At 45.1% G+C, this 22,384-nt stretch overlaps 1 protein-coding gene across 3 annotated transcripts in view; it reads right to left on the reverse strand.

Moving 5' to 3' along the window:
• Window positions 1-22,384, reverse strand: part of LOC123999355 (acid-sensing ion channel 2) — a 607,124-nt gene that overhangs the window by 18,634 nt on the left and 566,106 nt on the right. For all 3 annotated transcript variants that reach the window (XM_046305020.1, XM_046305021.1, XM_046305019.1), the window contains 3 exons: window positions 13,034-13,161; window positions 4,594-4,744; window positions 3,331-3,387 (listed from right to left, as the gene is read on the reverse strand). In XM_046305020.1, the coding sequence (XP_046160976.1) occupies window positions 3,331-3,387; window positions 4,594-4,744; window positions 13,034-13,161 (336 nt within the window). The remainder of the gene's footprint in view (window positions 1-3,330; window positions 3,388-4,593; window positions 4,745-13,033; window positions 13,162-22,384) is intronic.

The raw sequence follows: 22,384 nt of genomic DNA on the forward strand, positions 1-22,384 counted from the left end.
CGTGCGCGCTGGGACCACCAGAGTAGGGTGGCCGCGGCCACGCGGTGAGGAGCGTTTGTATGGTCTGTGCAGAGAGGAGAGAACAGGGATAAACAGACACATAGTTGACAGGCTACAGAAGAGGCTACGCTAATGCAAAGGAGATTGGAATGACAAGTGGACTACACGTCTCGAATGTTCAGAAAGTTAAGCTACGTAGCAAGAATCTTATTGACTAAAATGATTAAAATGATACAGTACTGCTGAAGTAGGCCAGCTGGCAGTGGGTGCGTTGTTGACACTACACTAATCAAGTCATTCCGTTGAGTGTAATAGTTCTGCAGTGTTGCTATTCGGGGCTAGCAGGCTAGCTAGCAGTGTTGTTTACGTTACGTTGCGTTAAAAGAACGACAATAGATGGCTAGCGAACCTAGAAAATCGCTCTAGACTACACAATTATCTTTGATACAAAGACGGCTATGTAGCTAGCTAAGTAGCTAGCTACGATCAAACAAATCAAACCGTTGTACTGTAATGAAATGAAGTGAAAATGTGATACAACCTGTGAATGCGACCGGGTAGTTGAGTTCTATACAGAAGACGTTGGCTAGCGTTGGCTAGCTGTTGGCTAGCTAGCAGAGTCACCTACGTTAAGGACGACAAATAGCTGGCTAGCTAACCTCGGTAAATTAAGATAATCACTCTAAGACTACACACTCTAAACCTAAACAACACAATTATCTTGGATACGATGATACGATGATACGAAGACAGCAAAGACAGCTATGTAGGTAGCTAACACTAAACTAATCAAGTCGTTCAGTTGAGTGTAAGAGTTTCTCAGTGCAGCTAATCAGTGGACGTTAGCTAGCTGGCTAGTGAAGACTACGTTAGGACGGCGAAATACGATAATTACGCAATTATCTTTGATACAAAGACGGCTATGTAGCTAGCTGAGAAGAAATTGCTAAGATAAGACAAATCAAACCGAGATATAATGAAAAGGTTAAAAAGTTATACTACCCGTTGGAGCGACGTGCAGATGCGACCACTCGCTCCAACCGGAACCTTCATGCAGCAGGATATTTTTTCCACGCACCCAGAGGATACATTCGGGTTCCACTGTATCTTTCTCTGACCTCCTCTAAGAATGAGGAATGAGGAGGGTAGCGGTGCAAGATCTTTTTAAGCAGAATATTTGTGGAACGGCTTTCCTCTTCCTCTTCTGAGGAGGACTAGCAAGGATCGGACCAATGCACTGCGTGGTAAGGGTTGATCTTGGTTTTTAATAAGAACACTGAACAAAACAATAAACGACAACATGAAACCGAAACAGTTCCGTGTGGAAACAAACACTGACACAGAAAATAAACACTCACGAAACACAAGTGGGAAAAGGCTACCTAAGTATGATTCTCAATTAGAGACAACTAACGACACCTGCCTCTGATTGAGAACCATACCAGGCCAAACACAAAACACAACATAGAAAACGGAACACAGACAACCCACCCAACTCACGCCCTGACCATACTAAAACAAAGACATAACAAAGAAACTAAGGTCAGAATGTGACAGTACCCCCCCCCCCCCCAAAGGTGCGGACTCCGGCCGCAAAACCTGAACCTATAGGGGAGGGTCTGAGTGGGTGTCTGTCCGCGGTGGCGGCTCTGGCACGGGATGTGGACCCCACTCCACCACAGTCTTTGTCCTCCTCCTCAACCGCCTCCGTGGCCTCTTTCGAGCGGCGACCCTCACCGCCGACCCCGGACTGGGGAGGGTCCTGAATGGACAGGAGATTCCGGCAGCACCGGAGTGACGGGCGATTCCGGACCCTCCAGAGTGCAGGCACAGGTTGAACTGGGCTGTGGGGGAGCACTGGAGATCTGGTGCATACCACTCGCACCTCTCCCTTAGGCTTAATACTCACATTCGCCTGGCACGGGCGAAACACTAGACAGAAAATAATTAAGGTGGCAAACACAGGTGGCAAAAGGCTACCTAAGTATTTCTCAATCAGAGACAACAAACGACACCTGCCTCTGATTGAACCATACCAGGCCAAATGCATAAACACAACATAGAAAAAAGAACATAGACTACCCACCCCAACTCACGCCCTGACCAAACTAAAACAAAGACATAACAAAGGAACTAAGGTCAGAACGTGACTGACTTAAAAAACTTAAGCCCATGCAACATTAACCAATTAAAACTGTGCTGTAGCAATGTGGTTTGTGCTGTAGGCTATAGGCCCAATACATGATCACTGCATATTGGCTATGCTTGAATTGCCCTGCCAATTTTGAAATTATATATATTTTAAATGGTATATGATCACACTGGTACAGGATCATTTGTTGGATTACTTTTGAGGCACAGCTGAGTGAGTATAATATATATATGTGTTTTTACTGGACTGATGGCCAGCATCTGATAGTCAGTCTGAGGCTGCCTCTCATTCAACTCAATAATACCATCCCTCCGCTCTCCCTCCCTCAGCTGATGGAAAAACTCAATTCACACGGCATTATTTCTGCCTCATGCACCAATTCATGTTGTTACTCCTATGACCAGAGAAAGTGAAATATTCCCAGATATTAAAAAAGACACAAGCCGCTAATAATAACAAGGCAAGTTTATCGGAACACTTTGCTACGCTCATCTATTGCAGGTGCAGTGCTGGTTATAGCGTGAGTGGAAGTAGGGAGAACGTACATTTTATGGCTCATAAAAATGTTGAACAAAGTGTTGACAGTGCTGGATAGCATCTTAAACATGTAATGTACTTACTCATAAAAACAGGCTTATAGGTGCACTTGATTTGCTCTCTGGGGCCTGCTGGGTAGGTGGAGTTCTACCTTCAGAATCATGAAATGATTAAAAATGGGGACACTTTGCCTTCCCGGAGCTAGGGCTGCTGAATCAACAGTATCTACCGCCAACAGCGAGAAACAAATTTAAAAAATAGGAACGAAGGCTTTACTGTTGGGTTTTTTACAGAAATGTTTGGTGATCGACTAGGAATGCTTTGGAGGTCGACCATCACGATCAACCGGTTGGTGATCACTGCTATAGCCTAAATAAATGTATTTTAGGCCATATAAAGAACAGATATGCATGATTTAAGCAGCAAACAGACACAACATTTTTTCACCTTCTTTAATTAAAGACTCAGAAGCAGAAACAGGCAATAGGCGAAACATCTGGCGTCACAGTTTTCCTGCCAAATAGGCCTACAAAGAAACTTGACGATGTTGAATGCGCGAGGGGGTCTGTGCGCTGCGTAGTACCTTCGACAAAAAGACATGTAAGTGTGTGCGTTTGTGTGCGTTCATATTGTGGACTTACCAAGGGCAGGCTCTGCACAGTCTTTGTACTGTTCAGGGGTACAGAATGGAGAATCACCTAGAAGGACAGAAGGAGCACAGAAGGAAGGGGAGGAAAGTTCAGATTCTGCTTTTCTGCTAGATATATTTATGAAATGAATGACTTACGAGTTTGAGAAAAACAAAATTGTAAACAGCTCAGATTTCTGTGGAATATGGTTACAAAGTTACCGGAGTCTTCAGTCACTTGGGGTAATTAACAGAAAATCTATGGCAATCTATCGGAACTCTGGTCATTTATAGCTGAATAACATAAATCTGTGTCCATATTGTCCATGTGTTTCTAGTAGCTAGACCATATGGGTCAAGAGAAAATAGCCTAATTCATAAAAAAAGCATCTAAACATCTAAGCATTATTTTCAATTAACTCTGCAACTCTTCCAACTATTGACTTTTCTTCACAACTGCCACCAATTTGACACCAAAACATTGACAACAAATACATATTGTATTTTACATAGTAAAATCGATTAAAGTGTGTAAAAAAAATGATAAAGGGTATTATGATGAAACTCTCATATTAAACACCAATGGTATTCCCTAAATTGATGGTTCATATTTATGATATTGTTTTACAGCTTTGTCATATTTATTTTGTTTTTGTTGATATTTTAAAATCATATTATTTAATGATGTTACATATTCTGCATGTGACACGACCACACAGAGGGCCATAGATAACACCTGGGATAATCTGTCCCCAAAAGGGCCAGTAGATCATTTATGATAGATTACACAAAATCCTTGAAAGACTCCAAAATTCAGAGTTTAATGGTCAACTGTGAACGTTTCCAGTAACATTTGCAACCCTACTGTGGAAGCAGTCAAGGAGACTCGCAACATGCAAAAATCTATCACACCTAAAAAGAGTGTGAGAGAGAGAAATAGAGCATTGTGTGGAGCAAGGTGATAGACAAGCCTTGGAGCAGAAAGCTTTATAATACACCAACACAAATCTTGACCTTACACCTTACAGCTCTTTGACCTTTTCAAACCCACCACAGACTTTAGATTACTTTATCAACCACAACAACTACTAAGTAAGTCCTTTATCAAACTTTCCTCACCTTGTTCTATGTCTTCAAATAGTCCTTGATGAAAAAACATGGCCCATAGCTCAAACAATTGTTTTTGTTTGCCCATGGCCCAGACAATGCTATATTACAGACTCTATCCACATGTTTTGTTTAGTGTGAAAAGGGGAAAGAATGTGTGTGCTCTTACCGGGCATGTGCACCATCCTGCAGTTACAGTTTTCCACGATGTAGCGTGTCTCACAGTCGATCCTGCAAGCTGTCACACTATAGACCTGGAAGAAGCCAGAGTCTAGGGCCTTGGACTCACACTCTCCCCACGGAGGAGGCAGGTAGGTCAGCTACAACACAGGAGGGACACAGTGGGGGGATTGAGCAGAGAGACAGAGAGACAGGGAAAAACACTCAGCTGAAGTCTAAAACTCCCATAGACACATAGGAGATGTCATGGTGTTATTGTGATTTAGAGCCATCAGAGAGAGGATCCAAAAGGCCCTCTAGAACACAGCAGGCTAGATGACAACAAAAGGAAGGTCTGGCCAAAAGACTGGGCAGAATGGGACACATTCACAGATACAGTCTCTCGCTGTGAAAACTCACAACAGGTTCCAAGAACACAAAATCTCCAAATGTTCCCTCCTCTCGCCCCCACCCCACCCCCATGGCTCTGGAGACGGGAACAGCAGACGAGGAGAGAGGGACACCAGGAGGGGCTGTGTGAGCGCCCATCTGCCCTGCACGCAGGCGGCCCTCTCCACTCTCCGTTCAGCATCCATCACCCAGCGCCCCCTGCATTGTGGGAGATGCAGTTTCCTCAGCCAAATACCAGTTCTTGGACCAAAATAATCCTTATCCTGCCAGGTCAGATTTGGCTGTGGAATGTCTGTTAGCACAGATAACATTGGAGAAGAATCTCTCCAATCAGAGACTGATACTGTATCCATGCATCCAGATTAGTTTGCTGTTGTTAACTCGAACACAGAATTCCCTCGATATCAGCAAGCGAGACGTTGATTTTCAAATCAAATCAAAGTTTATTTGTCACGTGCGCCGAATACAACAGGTGTAGACCTTACAGTGAAATGCTTACTTACAGGCTCTAACCAACAGTTCAAAAAAGGTGTTATGTGAACAATAGGTAAGTAAAGAAATAAAACAACAGTAAAAAGACAGGCCATATACAGTAGCGAGGCTATATACAGTAGTGAGGCTATATACATATAGACACCGGCTAGTCAGGCTGATTGAGGTAGTATGCACATGTAGATATGGTTAAAGTGACTATGCATATATGATAAACAGAGAGTAGCAGTAGCATAAAAGAGGGGTTGGCGGGTGGTGGGTGGCGGGACACAATGCAGATAGCCCGGTTAGCCAATATGAAGGAGCACTGGTTGGTCGGCTCAATTGAGGTAGTACATACATGAATGTATAGTTAAAGTGACTATGCATATATGATAAAACAGAGAGTAGCAGCAGCGTAAAAAGAGGGTTTGGGGGAGTTGGGGGAGCACACAATGCATATAGTCCAGGTAGCCATTTGATTACCTGTCCAGGAGTCTTATGACTTGGGGGTAAAAACTGTTGAGAAGCCTTTTTGTCTTAGACTTGGCACTCCGGTACCGCTTGCCATGCGGTAGTAGAGAGAACAGTCTATGACTGGGTTGGCTGGGTTCTTTGACAATTTTTTGGGCCTTCCTCTGACACCGCCTGGTGTAGAGGTCTTGGATGGCAGGCAGCTTAGCCACAGTGATGTACTGGGCCGTACACAATACCATCTGTAGTGCCTTGCGGTCAGAGGCCGAGCAAATGCCGTACAAGGCAGTGATGCAACCAGTCAGGATGCTCTCGATGTTGCAGCTGTAAAACCTTTTGAGGATCTCAGGACCCATGCCAAATCTTTTTAGTTTCCTGAAGGGGAATAGGCTTTGTCATGCCCTTTTCACGACTGTCTTGGTGTGTTTGGACCATTCTAGTTTGTTGTTGATGTGGACACCGAGGAACTTGAAGCTCTCAACCTGCTCCACTACAGCTCGATTGAAACACGACTAATGAAGCCAACAAATCAAAACATTTCAAACTAGCCCTGGCCTCACTCATATACTATAGGTCTGGCCACGCTCCTGTAGGTCTCCATTCACAATTAAAAAGTTTTCCCTAAAGGCCAGCTGTTCATCACTTCTAGGAAGATAGACTTTCCCAGCACTGTCGATTTCATTAAGATGAGAGGCAGGTGCTCCTCAGCAGCAGTCAGTCCATCACCTTTCCCATCACCTTCATACCTCTGCTAATCTTTCCTCTTGTCCTAATTGGAGTGGCTGATGTATAACACTATTATCCTGCTGTAATCAAATAGTAGATAGATGTCAGCGCCCACTATGGGGTGATCTGATGACCTGATTAAATACACTCCAATGACGGCCAGGACCCTCTCTGCCCCTCCCACACATTATTCATCAATGACCACACACTCTGCCATTGGGATGCACGTCAGCAACTAGAAAGCATATTAGAAACGGATCAACAGTTGAATCAACAAGGGGCATAATTAAAGTTGTCGCTTCTAGATTTGGAATTAGGCTTTGGGAGCTCTACATGGATTTGCTAACTTTGGGGATTTTGTTGAAAACCGGAGCTGTGAGTCTGGAGTTTTATTAACGAACCAGTACAGTATAGTATATCAGTTCATCCCTCTCCCGTGGACACTAGGTTGCCAAGACCAAAAAATATATTACTGAGACCCATCCAGAAGACACAGGAGGGAGAGAGGCTCAGGGTCTTTAATAGAACAGTAATTTACAGACATGGGAATGCCCTTGTGACTTCTGTGGAAAGCATAGCAAAGAACACTTTAATATTTGAAACTCCCCAACACTTAAAATAATGAGACAAGACAGAGGATTATTAAAGAACACAGGCAATCTAGTGTGTGTGTGTGTGTGTGTGTGTGTGTGTGTGTGTGTGTGTGTGTGTGTGTGTGTGTGTGTGTGTGTGTGTGTGTGTGTGTGTGTGTGTGTGTGTGTGTGTGTGTGTGTGTGTGTGTGTGTGTGTGTGTGTGTCTGTGTTCATGCATTATTAAGTGCCTATAGTGGCTGTGTTCTTTGGCTTCTGTGCACTTTTTTTTGATGAAGTGTCTTTAATCTGGAAGTAATAATACGAGTTCATTTGAGTGCATGTCTTCAGCTCCGCCTCACAATTGAGCTGTCTGGTTGGATCTGATTACAATCGCACACCAATGACCACAGGCAGCCATTGTACTTTTACAAAGTCCCCACAGTACTGCTAATCATTAAGACATATCGGCTATATTCAGCCTGATTATAAGCATGGTCATTACATGGCGTCTCACAAGATGTCCTCGGGCTGGCTCAGTCAGGAACTAAAGTTGTGCCACGCTGCAGGAACCCAACAAGGGTCAAGCCACAGTAGGAAGTCTGGGGAATCTTTGAATTCAAAGTGCAAAGCGGAGTTAATTAGCTGGTGTCTAAATTGACTGTGTTTCCCACTGTGCTGGTGCAATGGGGAGGATGAAGGATGATGATGTTGTGCCAGTCAGTCACACAGAGCCAGTCACACAGACAGAGCTGAGATGGAGCTGAGACTGCTGGGTGCTCTACGGCCCAGGGGGCTGCCTGGCCACACCATGATTGGAGGCCTCCAGAGTCCCCTGTCTGTCTGTCTGTCTGTCTGTCTGTCTGTCTGTCTGTCTGTCTGTCTGTCTGTCTGTCTGTCTGTCTGTCTGTCTGTCTGTCTGTCTGTCTGTCTGTCTGTCTGTCTGTCTGTCTGCCTGCCTGCCTGCCTGCCTGCCTGCCTGCCTGCCTGCCTGCCTGCCTGCCTGCCTGCCTGCCTGCCTGCCTGCCTGCCTGCCTGCCTGCCTGCCGCTGTACAGTAGACCTTCTCTGTATGCTTATCGCTGGCAGACTTCTTCTTTCTTTTTCCTCCTCTTATCTTTTTCAGGGTGTGAGTTGTTTTTCAAACTTCTGGAAATGACTGAACATGTTTTGGATCGTCCTTTAAATGATGGGAGTTATACAGTTTATTATACGTTTATTGTACAGTTTCTTCTTATTCTTATTTCTTATGTACATTGCCTTCAGAAAGTATTCATACCCCTTGACTTATTTCAGATTTTGTTGTGTTACAGCCTGAATTCAAAATGGATTCAAAAGATGTTTTTCTCTCACTCATCTACACACAAACCCCATAGTGACAAAATGAAATCGTTTTTTGACATCTTTGCAAATGTATTGAAAATGGGATGCATAAATATCCATTTACATAAGTATTCACACCCCTCAGTCAATACTTTGTAGAAGCACCTTTGGCAGCGATTACAGCTGTGAGTCTTTCTGGGTAAATCTATAAGAGCTTTCCACACCTCAATTGTGGAACATTTCTCCACTATTCTTTTCAAAATTCTCCAAGCTCTGTCATTTGGGTTGTTGATCATAGAGACAACTATTTTCAGGTCTTTCCATAGATTTTCAAGCAGATTTAAGTCAAAACTGTAAAACTCCTGAGATTATTTAGGCATACCATAACAAAGGGGTTGAGTACTTATTGACTCGACATTTCAGCTTTTCATTTTCAATTCATTTGTACAAATTTCAAAAAACATTTAGGTATTGTGTGTTGGCCAGTGACACAAAATCTCAATATGAATCCATTTAAAATCAGGCTGTAACACAACAAAATGTGGAAAAAGTCAAGGGGTGGGAATACTTTCTAAAGGTACTGTCTAGGTTTTCTGCTTTATCAGTCCCTGGTTGTGGACTACAGGAAAAGGAGGACCGAGCACGCCTCCATTCTCATCGACTGGGCTGTAGTGGAGCAGGTTGGCGATCACATCACTAACAAACTAACATGGTCCAAGAACACCAAGACAGTCATGAAGAGGGCACGACAAAACCTATTCCCCCTCAGGAGACTGAAATGATTTGGCATGGGTCCTCAGATCCTCAGAAGGTTTTATAGGTGCACTATCGAGAGCATCCTGACTGGTTGCATCACTGCCTGGTATGGCAACTGCTCGGCCTCCGACCGCAAGGCACTACATGTAACGGCGTTCTTCGTTTGTCGAAAGAGAGTCGGACCGAAATGCAGCGTGGTTGTTACTCATGATCTTTAATGAAGGAAAAGGGAACGATACATGAAATAACTCATAAATACAAAAACAACAAACGGAACGTGAAACCTATTACAGCCTATCTGGTGAACACTACACAGAGACAGGAACAATCACCCACGAAATACACAGTGAAACCCCAGCTACCTAAATACGGTTCCCAATCAGAGACAACGAGAATCACCTGACTCTGATTGAGAACCGCCTCAGGCAGCCAAGCCTAACAACACCCTTACTCAGCCGCGATCCAAAATACTACAAACCCCAATACGAAAATAAAATAACCCCATGTCACACCCTGGCCTGAACAAATAATTAAAGAAAACACAAAATACTAAGACCAAGGCGTGACACTACAGAGGGTAGTGCGTACGGCTCAGTACATCACCGGGGCCAAGCTTCCTGCCATCCAGGACCTCTATACCAGGTGGTGTCAGAGGAAGGCCCTAAAAATTGTCAAAGACTCCAGCCACCCTAGTCATAGACTGTTCTCTCTGCTACCGCACGCGCAAGCAGTACCGGAACACCAAGTCTAGGTCCAAGAGGCTTCTAAACAGCTTCTATCCCCAAGCCATAAGACAGCTAATCACATGGCTACCCAGACTATTTGTATTGCGCCCCCCACCCCCTCTTCTACGCTGCTGCTACTCTCTGTTATTATCTGTGCATATTCACTTTAATAACACTACCAACATGTACATATTACCTCAAATACCTTCGACACCGGTGCCCCCGCACATTGACTCTGTACCGATACCCCGGTTATTTACTGCTGCTTTTTTTGTAGGTATTTTCTTAAAACTGCTATGTTGGTTAGGCTTGTAGGTAAGCATTTCACTGTAAGGTCTACACCGGATGTATTCGGCGAATGTGATTTTGATTTGATTGGATTTTAATTGCAGAACAGGCATCTCATGTAAATGCTGGAGACATAAGCCATTTGAAGTATGAGGAAAAATAGATGAATCGTGACAGGATTCTGTCAGCTAAGACAAGGGCTATCCAGCCAACTCCCTGGAAACTTAGATAAAACATCTCCAGGTTCAGAGAATGAGAGTGGGAGAGAGAAGACGGGAGAGAGAGAGACAGAGAGAGAGAGAGAGAGAGAAAGACAGAGTGATAAAGAGAGATACTCCCAGTCAGGGAGTGGACAGAGATAAGAGGTCAGACCTAGGGCTTTTGTGGTGACCGCATTAGCGCCACACCGGTGGTTACGAGTCATGAAGGCAGTCAAATTCCACGGTAATTAGGCTTCTCCAAGCTCTGATGCTGCTGATGGTCATTAGTAGCCTACAAAACTTACTAACTGCCTGGTAATCAGCACTCTATTGTCCCTCTAATCACTCTGACATCAATGCAAATGTAATCAAAAATCTAATCAAATACTTCATGAGAGCCCATGAGTTCATGTTGCTCGACCTTTATATAGGCTATGCAATTGCACGAGAAAAGAGGGTGTCGGCCTCGATTAAAAAGAGGAGGATCCCATCAGCTTTCTATAGGATAGGCCTACTATATTTACTTCTCAACTTTCCTAATATTAAGCACATTGCTTATCTTTACAACACGAGTATAGCCTACCTGGCTGGCATGAAAATGAACCACAGGAAAAGTGGTTTCGAGAGAGAGAAGTGCATGATATTGGTCCATTCTAAATCAAAACAAATGTCACACATACACACTACCAGTCAAATGTTTTACAACACCTACTCATTCAAGGGTTTCTTTATTTTGACTATTTTCTATATTGTAGAATAATATTGAAGACATCAAGACTATGAAATAACACATTTGGAATCATGTTGTAACCAAAAAAGTGTAAAGCAAATCAAAATATATTTGGTATTTGAGATTCTTCAAATAGCCACCCTTTGCCTTGCTGACAGATTTGCACACTCTTGGCATTCTCTCAACCAGATTTAAGAGGTAGTCACCTGGAATGCCTTCTTAAAAGTTAATTTGTTGAATTTCTTTCCTTCTTAATGTGTTTGAGCCAATCAGATGTGTTGCGACAAGGTAGGGGGGGGGGCATACAGAAGACAGCCCTATTTGGTAAAGGAAAAAGTCCATATTATGGCAAGAACAGCTCAAATACGAATACAAATAAGAACAGCTCAAAAACGACAGTCCATCATTACTATAAGACATGAAGGTCAGTCAATGCGGAACATTTCAATAACTTTTAAAGTTTCTTCAAGTGCAGTCTCAAAAACCATCAAGCGCTACGATGAAACTGGCTCTCATGAGGACCGCCACAGGAATGGAAGACCCAGAGTTGTCTCTGCTCAAGAGGATAAGTTCATAAGAGTAATGATGGACAGCCTCAGAAAATACAGAAAATACAAATAAATGCTTCACAGAGTTCAAGTAACAGATACATCTCAACATCAACTGTTCAGAGGAGACTGTGTGAATCAGGCCTTCATCCATGAATTGCAGCAAAGAAACCACGACTAACGGACACCGATAATAAGAAGAGACCTGCTTGGGCTAAGAAACATGAGCAATGCTCATTAGACTGGTGGAAATTTGTCCTTTGGCCTGATGAGTCAAAATTGGAAAGGTTTGGTTCCAACCGCCGTCTTTTTGGGTGAAAGGATGATCTCCGCATGTGTATTTCCCACCGTAAAACATGGAGGAGGAGGTGTTATGGTGTGGGGATGCTTTGCTGGTGACACGGTCTGTGATTTATTTAAAATTCAAGGCACACTTAACCAGCATGGCTACCACAGCATTCTGCAGCGATACGCCATCCCATCTGGTTTGGGTTTAGTGGGACTATCATTTGTTTTTCAACAGGACAATGACCCAACACACCGGCTGTGTAAGGGCTATTTTACCAAGGAGAGTGATGGAGTGCTGCATCAGATGCCCTGGGGTCCACAATCCCCCGACCTCAACCCTATTAAGATGGTTTGGGATGAGTCAAACCGCAGATTGAAGGAAAAGCAGCCAACAAGTGCTCATCATATGTGGGACAATATTAGACTATCACTTGTGAATTATATACTATCACTTGTGAATTATGCCCAGTGTAAGGCAAGAGAAAATGCCATTTTTAGCTACTTTTTAAAAATCCTAGTCACACACCTCGTGTAGCCTAGCCCATAGGCCTTCATGTTTTGATAAGGTTTGTATCACAACTGGCATCCATGTATTGTAATCTTCCTGCCTCAACTGTATATGCACACACACACACACACACACACACACACACACACACACACACACACACACACACACACACACACACACACACACACACACACACACACACACACACACACACACACACACACACACACACACACACACACACACACACACACACACACACACACTTGAATAGAAAGTTCTTTATCAGAAGTGCACGTTTTTCATCTCGGAGAGATAAGCTCCAGTCAGGAGGAGGTTGAAATTGAAATCTAAAAGTGAAAAGTGTCAGGAAGATTGAAGCAGACCTATTCAGTGTGTAGAGTAATAACTTAGGTCAAAGGGCACCTACCCTCTGCTCCTGAGTGGCAACAAAGGTCTGAAAGCCCGGGGCAACGCCAAAGCCTAGCTCGTGGACGAACGGGGGCTCTGCCTGGCTGTGGATCTGCACCCGCACTCCTGCCTCGAACGCTGTCTCCTCTGTGGGGGAAAACATAGACACACACAGGGAGATTAATAGTTACTATCACACACACACACACACACACACACACACACACACACACACACACACACACACACACACACACACACACACACACACACACACACACACACACACACACACACACACACACACACACACACACACACACACACACACACACACACACACACAAAAGACTTAAAAAGTACCCAATATAGACACAATTACTTGAACAAAGTCAAAGACAGTGACATTCCTTTATGAATCACCTTTAGTAGATGGATGGTGAGCCTGTGAATGAGAGCCATATGTTTCCCTGCCTGCCTTCTTCCTCTATATGGATAAAATGCGTTCAGTGGAAAGACAGCCCATTTGCCTCGGTTCAACATCAAATAGAGGACCAGGAGTTGAAACTCCACTGGCTGTCTCTTAACTATACACATGAAAGAGCTGTTACCCAGCCAGTCACACACATGCACAAGCGCACACACACACTGTGGCAACCCGGGGGCCATCAGGGAGCTTCAAAGGCAGGAGCAGGACCTTGGTCAGCTCCAGAGGGCTATCGAGGTCAAGCCAGCACCATGGACAGCCCTACAGGCACCAACTGAGGCTGATGATTCAACACCAATATTACCCAGTCCAGGCAACCATTTGGCACCTAGAATTGGTCCCACCTGTCCCTCGTTATCCCAAATGAGTATAAGTAGAGGTGCAGTCGCTCGGGCAGACAGAGAGAGGGTACGCCTTGTCCTCAGAAGAGCCGGAGTGAGTATGATAAGCACCTTGATTCAATGACAAAGATACTAGGCAATGCTTGACTCACTGTAACGTCGTTCTTCGTTCGTTGAAAGAGAGTCGGACCGAAATTCAGCGTGGTGGTTACTCATGACTTTAATGAAAAAGGCGATACATGAAATAACTATACAAATACAAAAACGGAACATGAAATCTAATTACAGCCTATCTGGTGAACACTACACAGAGACAGGAACAATCACCCACCAAATACACAGTGAAACCCAGGCTACCTAAATACGGTTCCCAATCAGAGACAACGAGAATCACCTGACTCTGATTGAGAACCGCCTCAGGCAGCCAAGCCCATTCAACACCCCTACTCAGCCGCAATCCCAATAATACAAAACCTCAATACGAAATACAACAACATAAACCCATGTCACATCCTGGCCTGACCAAATAATTAACGAAAACACAAAATACTAAGACCAAGGCGTGACACTCATCTTTCTCTCTCTCTTTCTGTTCTCTGCCCCAAAGGATGATTACATAATCCCGGGTAGCACACCGTCCGGCGCAAGTAGAAAGGATTGAAACCCCGGACTCATCGCTCTCTCTCTATTTTGTTTTGTTCATTGACACAGGCGGTCCGAGGAGCCGCCACGACAGACATAGTGGCCCACCAATTACCTGAGAGGCTTTTCAGTTGTATTTCTCCCCTCCCCATTTCCCCCCACTTTTATGAAAGAACTACCTTGTTTAAAGCCCCACAAATTGCTCTCCCTCTGTCTTACTTTATGAGTTTCACCTCTGACTACCCTGGGCTGCCACAACGCACACACACAGTGACACTTACAAGGACACAGGCAGGCAGGCATTCTCTAAAGCATAGAGACCCTCTTCCAGACACACATCATCCAGACACGCACACAAATTCCCCACAGGCAGACGTGCTAACACACTCACACATGCCGGGGCACACACACACATACACATTCACACAAACATGCCGAGAGTTTGGAGGAAAATAGGCTTTATTCAAATCAATAACTTTCTCTCCGCAGTCTTCTCATCCGGCAGCCATGTTGCTGTGCATTCAATCAAGCCGCCCTCCTCCATGATTGACAGGCAGCAGCTTCAATCAGGCTGCTGGACTGGAACAATGAAAGCAGTGAAAGACTGAGCAGAGGGAGCACGGCACCCAGGGTTGACCAGCTTCTTTAAAGTGACGGCTGTGACAGAGAACACAAAGCCCACCACGGCATCACCCAGCAGCCATCCATCACACAGCTACCTGCACTCAGAAAGGAAACGCACCGTGACGTCTGGGATGGGGACGGGGTAATGTGTGGAACAGGAAATCAAACAGGTGCTGTGTGTGTGTGTGGCTGCCTTGTAGGACAGGAAGCAAATCCCAGTACTGAATCACCAAAGCAGCATGTCTTGTGTCTGTTCTGGGTGGAGACATATGACGGTTCACTTTTTCTTATTCTACTCTACCTGTGAAATAATGTAGTAACCACACCAACGTTTATTGGTTGCGCAGACAGATTTGCAGGTGCAGCGAAATACTTCTGTTTCTAGCTCCAACAGTAATATCTAGCAATACAATAACAATACACACATAATCCAAAAATACAATTCAATAAAATTAATATCCATACTGTCTATATAAATATATAAGCAGGGGTCATATATATATTTATAATTGGTGTGTATAGTCAGTAGAGGTCTACCGATTATGATTTTTCAATGCCGATACCGATTATTGGAGGACCCCAAAAAAAAGCAGATGCCGATTAATCGGCCGATTGAAAAAATTGAAAGAAAAAAAAATGTATTAGTAATAATGACAATTACAACTATACTGAATGAACACTTATTTTAACTTACATTTACATTTACATTTAAGTCATTTAGCAGACGCTCTTATCTTAATATAATACATCAATAAAATCAATTTAGTCTCAAATAAATAATGAAACATGTTCAATTTGGTTTAAATAATGCAAAAACAAAGTGTTGGAGAAGAAAGTAAAAGTGCAATATGTGCCATGTTAGAAAGCTAATGTTTAAGTTCCTTGCTCAGAACATAAGAACATATGAAAGCTGGTGGTTCCTTTTAACATGTGTCTTCAATATTCACAGGTAAGAAGTTTTAGGTTGTAGTTATTATAGGAATTATAGGACTATTTCTCTCTATACAATTTGTATTTCATTAACCTTTGACTATTGGATGTTCTTATAGGCACTTTAGTATTGCCAGTGTAACAGTATAGCTTCCATCCCTCTCCTCGCTCCTACCTGGACTCGAACCAGGAACACATCGACAACAGCCACCCTCAAAGCAGCGTAACCAATGCAGAGCAAGGAGAACAACTACTCCAAGTCTCAGAGCGAGTGACGTTTGAAACGCTATTAGCGCACACCCCGCTAACTAGCTAGCCATTTCACATTGGTTACAACAGCCTAATCTCGGGAGTTGATAGGCTTGAAGTCATAAACAGCACAATGCTTGAAGCATTGCGAAGAGCTGCTTTCAAAACGCATGAAAGTGCTGTTTGAATGAATGCTTACGAGCCTGCTGGTGCCTACCATCGCTCATTCAGACTGCTCTATCAAATCATAGACTTAAATATACCATAACACACAGAAATACGAGCCCTAGGTCATTAATATGGTCGAATCCGGAAACTCTCATTTCGAAAACAAAACGTTGATTCTTTCAGTGAAATACGGAACCGTTCCGTATTTTATCTAAATATTGCTGTTACATTCCACAACCTTCAATGTTATGTCATAATTACGTAAAATTCTGGCAAATTAGTTCGCAATGAGCCAGGCGGCCGAAACTGTTGCATATACTCTGACTCTGTGTGCAATGAACGCAAGAGAAGTGACACAATTTCACCTGGTTAATATTGCCTGCTCACCTGGATATATTTTAAAAAAATATGCAGGTTTAAAAATATATACTTCTGTGCATTATTTTAAGAAAGGTATTGATGTTTATGGTTAGGTACACGTTGGAGCAACGACAGTCCTTTTTCGCGAATGCGCACAGCATCGATTATATGCAACGCAGGACACGCTAGATAAACTAGTAATATCGCACACATAACTAGTGATTATGATTGATTGATTGTTTTTTATAAGATAAGTTTAATGCTAGCTAGCAACTTACCTTGGCTTCTTACTGCATTCGCGTAACAGGCAGGCTCCTCGTGAGGCAGGTGGTTAGAGCGTTGGACTAGTTAACCTTAAGGATGCAAGATTGAATCCCTGAGCTGATAAGGTAAAAATCTGTTGTTCTGCCCCTGAACAAGGCAGTTAACCCACCGTTCCTAGGCCGTCATTGAAAATAAGAATGTGTTCTTAACTGACTTGTCTCGTAAATAAAGTTAAATATATATTTTTTAAAGAAATCGGCAAAATCGGCATCCAAAAAGACCGATTTCCAATTGTTATGAAAACTTTAAATCGGCCCTAATTAATCGTCCATTCCGATTAATCGGTCGACCTCTAATAGACAGTACGGACAGTATATGAATAGAATAGAATAGGTGTTATATAGGATGAGCCTTGACTAGAATACAGTATATACATATGAATGTAAGTCGTTCTGGATAAGAGCGTCTGCTAAATGACTTAAATGTAAATGTAAATGTAATTGGGTAAAACAGTATGTCAACATTATTAAAGTGACCAATGTTCAATGACTATGTACATTGGGGAGCATTCTCTGAGGTTCAGGGCAGAGTGCCGGGTGGTAGCGGACTAGTGACTGTGTCTAAGGTTCAGGGCAGGGTACTGGGTGGAGGTTGGCTAGTGATGACTGTTTAACAGTCTGATGGCCTGGCGATAGAAGCTGTTTTTCAGTCTCTTGTGCCAGCTTTGATGCACCTGTACTGCCACCTGTACTGCCTTGTAGCGGAGTGAACAGGCCATGGTTCAGGGTGCTGAAGTCCTTGATGATCTTCTTGGCCTTCCTGTGACACCGGGTGTTGTAGATGTCATGGAGGTCAGACAGTATGACCGCATCACCCTCTGGAGAGCCCTGTGGTTGTGGGCGGTGCAGTTGCCGTACCAGGAGGTGATACAGTCCAACAGAATACTCTCGATGGTGCATCTGTAGAAGTCTGTAAGGGTCTTAAGGGCCAAGTTGAATTTCTTTAGCCTCCTGAGGTTTTTTATTTATTTTTTTATTTCACCTTTATTTAACCAGGTAGGCAAGTTGAGAACAAGTTCTCATTTACAATTGCGAACTGGTTGAAGAGGTGCTGTTGCGCCTTCTTCACCACACTGTCGCTGTGGAGGAATCATTTCAGGTCCTCAGTGATGTGCACGCTGAGGAACTTGAAGCTTTTGACCCTCTCCACTGCGGCCCGTTGATGTAGATGGGGGCGTGTTGGATGGATGGATAATCATTCTGGTGTCTTCCGGGTTGGAGCGAGCGGTCGCATCCCCACTTCGGTCCGCAGGTAGTATAACTTTTCATTACATTTCATTACATTTCATTATAGTACAACGGTTTGATTTGTCTAATCTTAGAAATTTCTTCTTAGCTAGCTACATAGCCGTCTTTGTATCAAAGATAATTGCGTAATTGTATTTCGTCGTCCTAACGTAGTCTACACTGCTATCTGCTATCTGCCCAGCAGCTAGCCAGCTAGCAAACGTCCACCGTCTACTGAATAGCAGCACTGTAGAAACTATTACACTCAACTGAACGACTTGATTAGTGTAGTGTTAGCTAGCTACATAGTTGTCTTTGCTGTCTTCGTATCCAAGATAATTGTGTAGTTTAGAGTGTGTAGTCTTAGAGTGATTATCTTAATTTACCGAGGTGAGCTAGCCAGCTATTTGTCGTCCTTAACGTAGGAGACACTGCTAGCTAGCCAACAACTAGCCAACGTCTACCGAATAGAACTCAACAACCCGGTCGCATTCCGCTTCGCTCCACAGGTAGTATCACATTTTCATTTCATTTCATTTAATTTCATTACAGTACAACGGTTTGATTTGTTTGATCGTAGTTAGCTACATAGCTGTCTTTGTATCAAAGATAATTGTGTAGTCTAGAGCGATTTTAAAGGTTAGCTAGCCAGCTATTGTCGTTCTTTTAACGCAACGTAACGTAATCAACACTGCTAGCTAGCCAGCTAGCCCCCGAATAGCAGCACTGTAGAAACTATTACACTCAACGGAACGACTTGATTAGTGTAGTGTCAACAACGCAGCCACTGCCAGCTAGCCTACAAAGTCAACAACGCAGCCACTGCCAGCTAGCCTACTTCAGCAGTACTGTATCATTTTAATCATTTTAGTCAATAGGATTCTTGCTACGTAAGCTTAACTTTCTGAACATTCGAGACGTGTAGTCCACTTGTCATTCTAATCTCCTTTGCATTAGCGTAGCCTCTTCTGTAGCCTGTCAACTATGTGTCTGTCTATCCCTGTTCTCTCCTCTCTGCACAGACCATACAAACGCTCCACACCGCGTGGCCGCGGCCACCCTAATCTGGTGTCCCAGCGCGCACGACCCACGTGGAGTTCCAGGTCTCCGGTAGCCTCTGGAACTGCGGATCTGCGGCCAACAAGGCAGAGTTCATCTCAGCCTATGCCTCCCTCCAGTCCCTCGACTTCTTGGCACTGACGGAAACATGGATAACCACAGATAACACTGCTACTCCGACTGCTCTCTCTTCGTCCGCCCACGTGTTCTCGCACACCCCGAGAGCTTCTGGTCAGCGGGGTGGTGGCACCGGGATCCTCATCTCTCCCAAGTGGTCATTCTCTCTTTCTCCCCTTACCCATCTGTCTATCGCCTCCTTTGAATTCCATGCTGTCACAGTTACCAGCTCTTTCAAGCTTAACATCCTTATCATTTATCGCCCTCCAGGTTCCCTCGGAGAGTTCATCAATGAGCTTGATGCCTTGATAAGCTCCTTTCCTGAGGACGGCTCACCTCTCACAGTTCTGGGCGACTTTAACCTCCCCACGTCTACCTTTGACTCATTCCTCTCTGCCTCCTTCTTTCCACTCCTCTCCTCTTTTGACCTCACCCTCTCACCTTCCCCCCCTACTCACAAGGCAGGCAATACGATCGACCTCATCTTTACTAGATGCTGTTCTTCCACTAACCTCATTGCAACTCCCCTCCAAGTCTCCGACCTCTACCTTGTATCCTTTTCCCTCTCGCTCTCATCCAACACTTCCCACACTGCCCCTACTCGGATGGTATCGCGCCGTCCCAACCTTCGCTCTCTCTCCCCCGCTACTCTCTCCTCTTCCATCCTATCATCTCTTCCCTCTGCTCAAACCTTCTCCAACCTATTTCCTGATTCTGCCTCCTCAACCCTCCTCTCCTCCCTTTCTGCATCCTTTGACTCTCTATGTCCCCTATCCTCCAGGCCGGCTCGGTCCTCCCCTCCCGCTCCGTGGCTCGACGACTCATTGCGAGCTCACAGAACAGGGCTCCGGGCAGCCGAGCGGAAATGGAGGAAAACTCGCCTCCCTGCGGACCTGGCATCCTTTCACTCCCTCCTCTCTACATTTTCCTCCTCTGTCTCTGCTGCTAAAGCCACTTTATACCACTCTAACCAGGGTGGAGGCATCTGCCTCTAACCCTAGGAAGCTCTTTTCCACCTTCTCCTCCCTCCTGAATCCCCCTCCCCCTCCCCCCCTCCTCCCTCTCTGCAGATGACTTCGTCAACCATTTTGAAAAGAAGGTCGACGACATCCGATCCTCGTTTGCTAAGTCAAACGACACCGCTGGTTCTGCTCACACTGCCCTACCCTGTGCTCTGACCTCTTTCTCCCCTCTCTCTCCAGATGAAATCTCGCGTCTTGTGACGGCCGGCCGCCCAACAACCTGCCCGCTTGACCCTATCCCCTCCTCTTTTCTCCAGACCATTTCCGGAGACCTTCTCCCTTACCTCACCTCGCTTATCAACTCATCCCTGACCGCTGGCTACGTCCCTTCCGTCTTCAAGAGAGCGAGAGTTGCACCCCTTCTGAAAAAACCTACACTCGATCCCTCCGATGTCAACAACTACAGACCAGTATCCCTTCTTTCTTTTCTCTCCAAAACTCTTGAACGTGCCGTCCTTGGCCAGCTCTCCCGCTATCTCTCTCAGAATGACCTTCTTGATCCAAATCAGTCAGGTTTCAAGACTAGTCATTCAACTGAGACTGCTCTTCTCTGTATCACGGAGGCGCTCTGTATCACGGAGGCGCTCTGCACTGCTAACTCTCTCTCCTCTGCTCTCATCCTTCTAGACCTATCGGCTGCCTTCGATACAGTGAACCATCAGATCCTCCTCTCCACCCTCTCCGAGTTGGGCATCTCCGGCGCTCCTACCAGGTGGCGTGGCGAGAATCTGTCTCCTCACCACGCGCTCTCACCACTGGTGTCCCCCAGGGCTCTGTTCTAGGCCCTCTCCTATTCTCGCTATACACCAAGTCACTTGGCTCTGTCATAACCTCACATGGTCTCTCCTATCATTTCTATGCAGACGACACACAATTAATCTTCTCCTTTCCCCCTTCTGATGACCAGGTGGCGAATCGCATCTCTGCATGTCTGGCAGACATATCAGTGTGGATGACGGATCACCACCTCAAGCTGAACCTCGGCAAGACGGAGCTGCTCTTCCTCCCGGGGAAGGACTGCCCGTTCCATGATCTCGCCATCACGGTTGACAACTCCATTGTGTCCTCCTCCCAGAGCGCTAAGAACCTTGGCGTGATCCTGGACAACACCCTGTCGTTCTCAACTAACATCAAGGCGGTGGCCCGTTCCTGTAGGTTCATGCTCTACAACATCCGCAGAGTACAACCCTGCCTCACACAGGAAGCGGCGCAGGTCCTTATCCAGGCACTTGTCATCTCCCGTCTGGATTACTGCAACTCGCTGTTGGCTGGGCTCCCTGCCTGTGCCATTAAACCCCTTCAACTCATCCAGAACGCCGCAGCCCGTCTGGTGTTCAACCTTCCCAAGTTCTCTCACGTCACCCCGCTCCTCCGCTCTCTCCACTGGCTTCCAGTTGAAGCTCGCATCCGCTACAAGACCATGGTGCTTGCCTACGGAGCTGTGAGGGGAACGGCACATCAGTACCTCCAGGCTCTGATCAGGCCCTACACCCAAACAAGGGCACTGCGTTCATCCACCTCTGGCCTGCTCGCCTCCCTACCACTGAGGAAGTACAGCTCCCGCTCAGCCCAGTCAAAACTGTTCGCTGCTCTGGCCCCCCAATGGTGGAACAAACTCCCTCACGACGCCAGGACAGCGGAGTCAATCACCACCTTCCGGAGACACCTGAAACCCCACCTCTTTAAGGAATACCTAGGATAGGATAAAGTAATCCTTCTCACCCCCCTTAAAATATTTAGTTGCACTATTGTAAAGTGGCTGTTCCACTGGATGTCATAAGGTGAATGCACCAATTTGTAAGTCGCTCTGGATAAGAGCGT

This window comes from Oncorhynchus gorbuscha, linkage group LG16 (assembly GCF_021184085.1).
Source record: "Oncorhynchus gorbuscha isolate QuinsamMale2020 ecotype Even-year linkage group LG16, OgorEven_v1.0, whole genome shotgun sequence".
Taxonomy (NCBI): domain Eukaryota; kingdom Metazoa; phylum Chordata; class Actinopteri; order Salmoniformes; family Salmonidae; genus Oncorhynchus; species Oncorhynchus gorbuscha.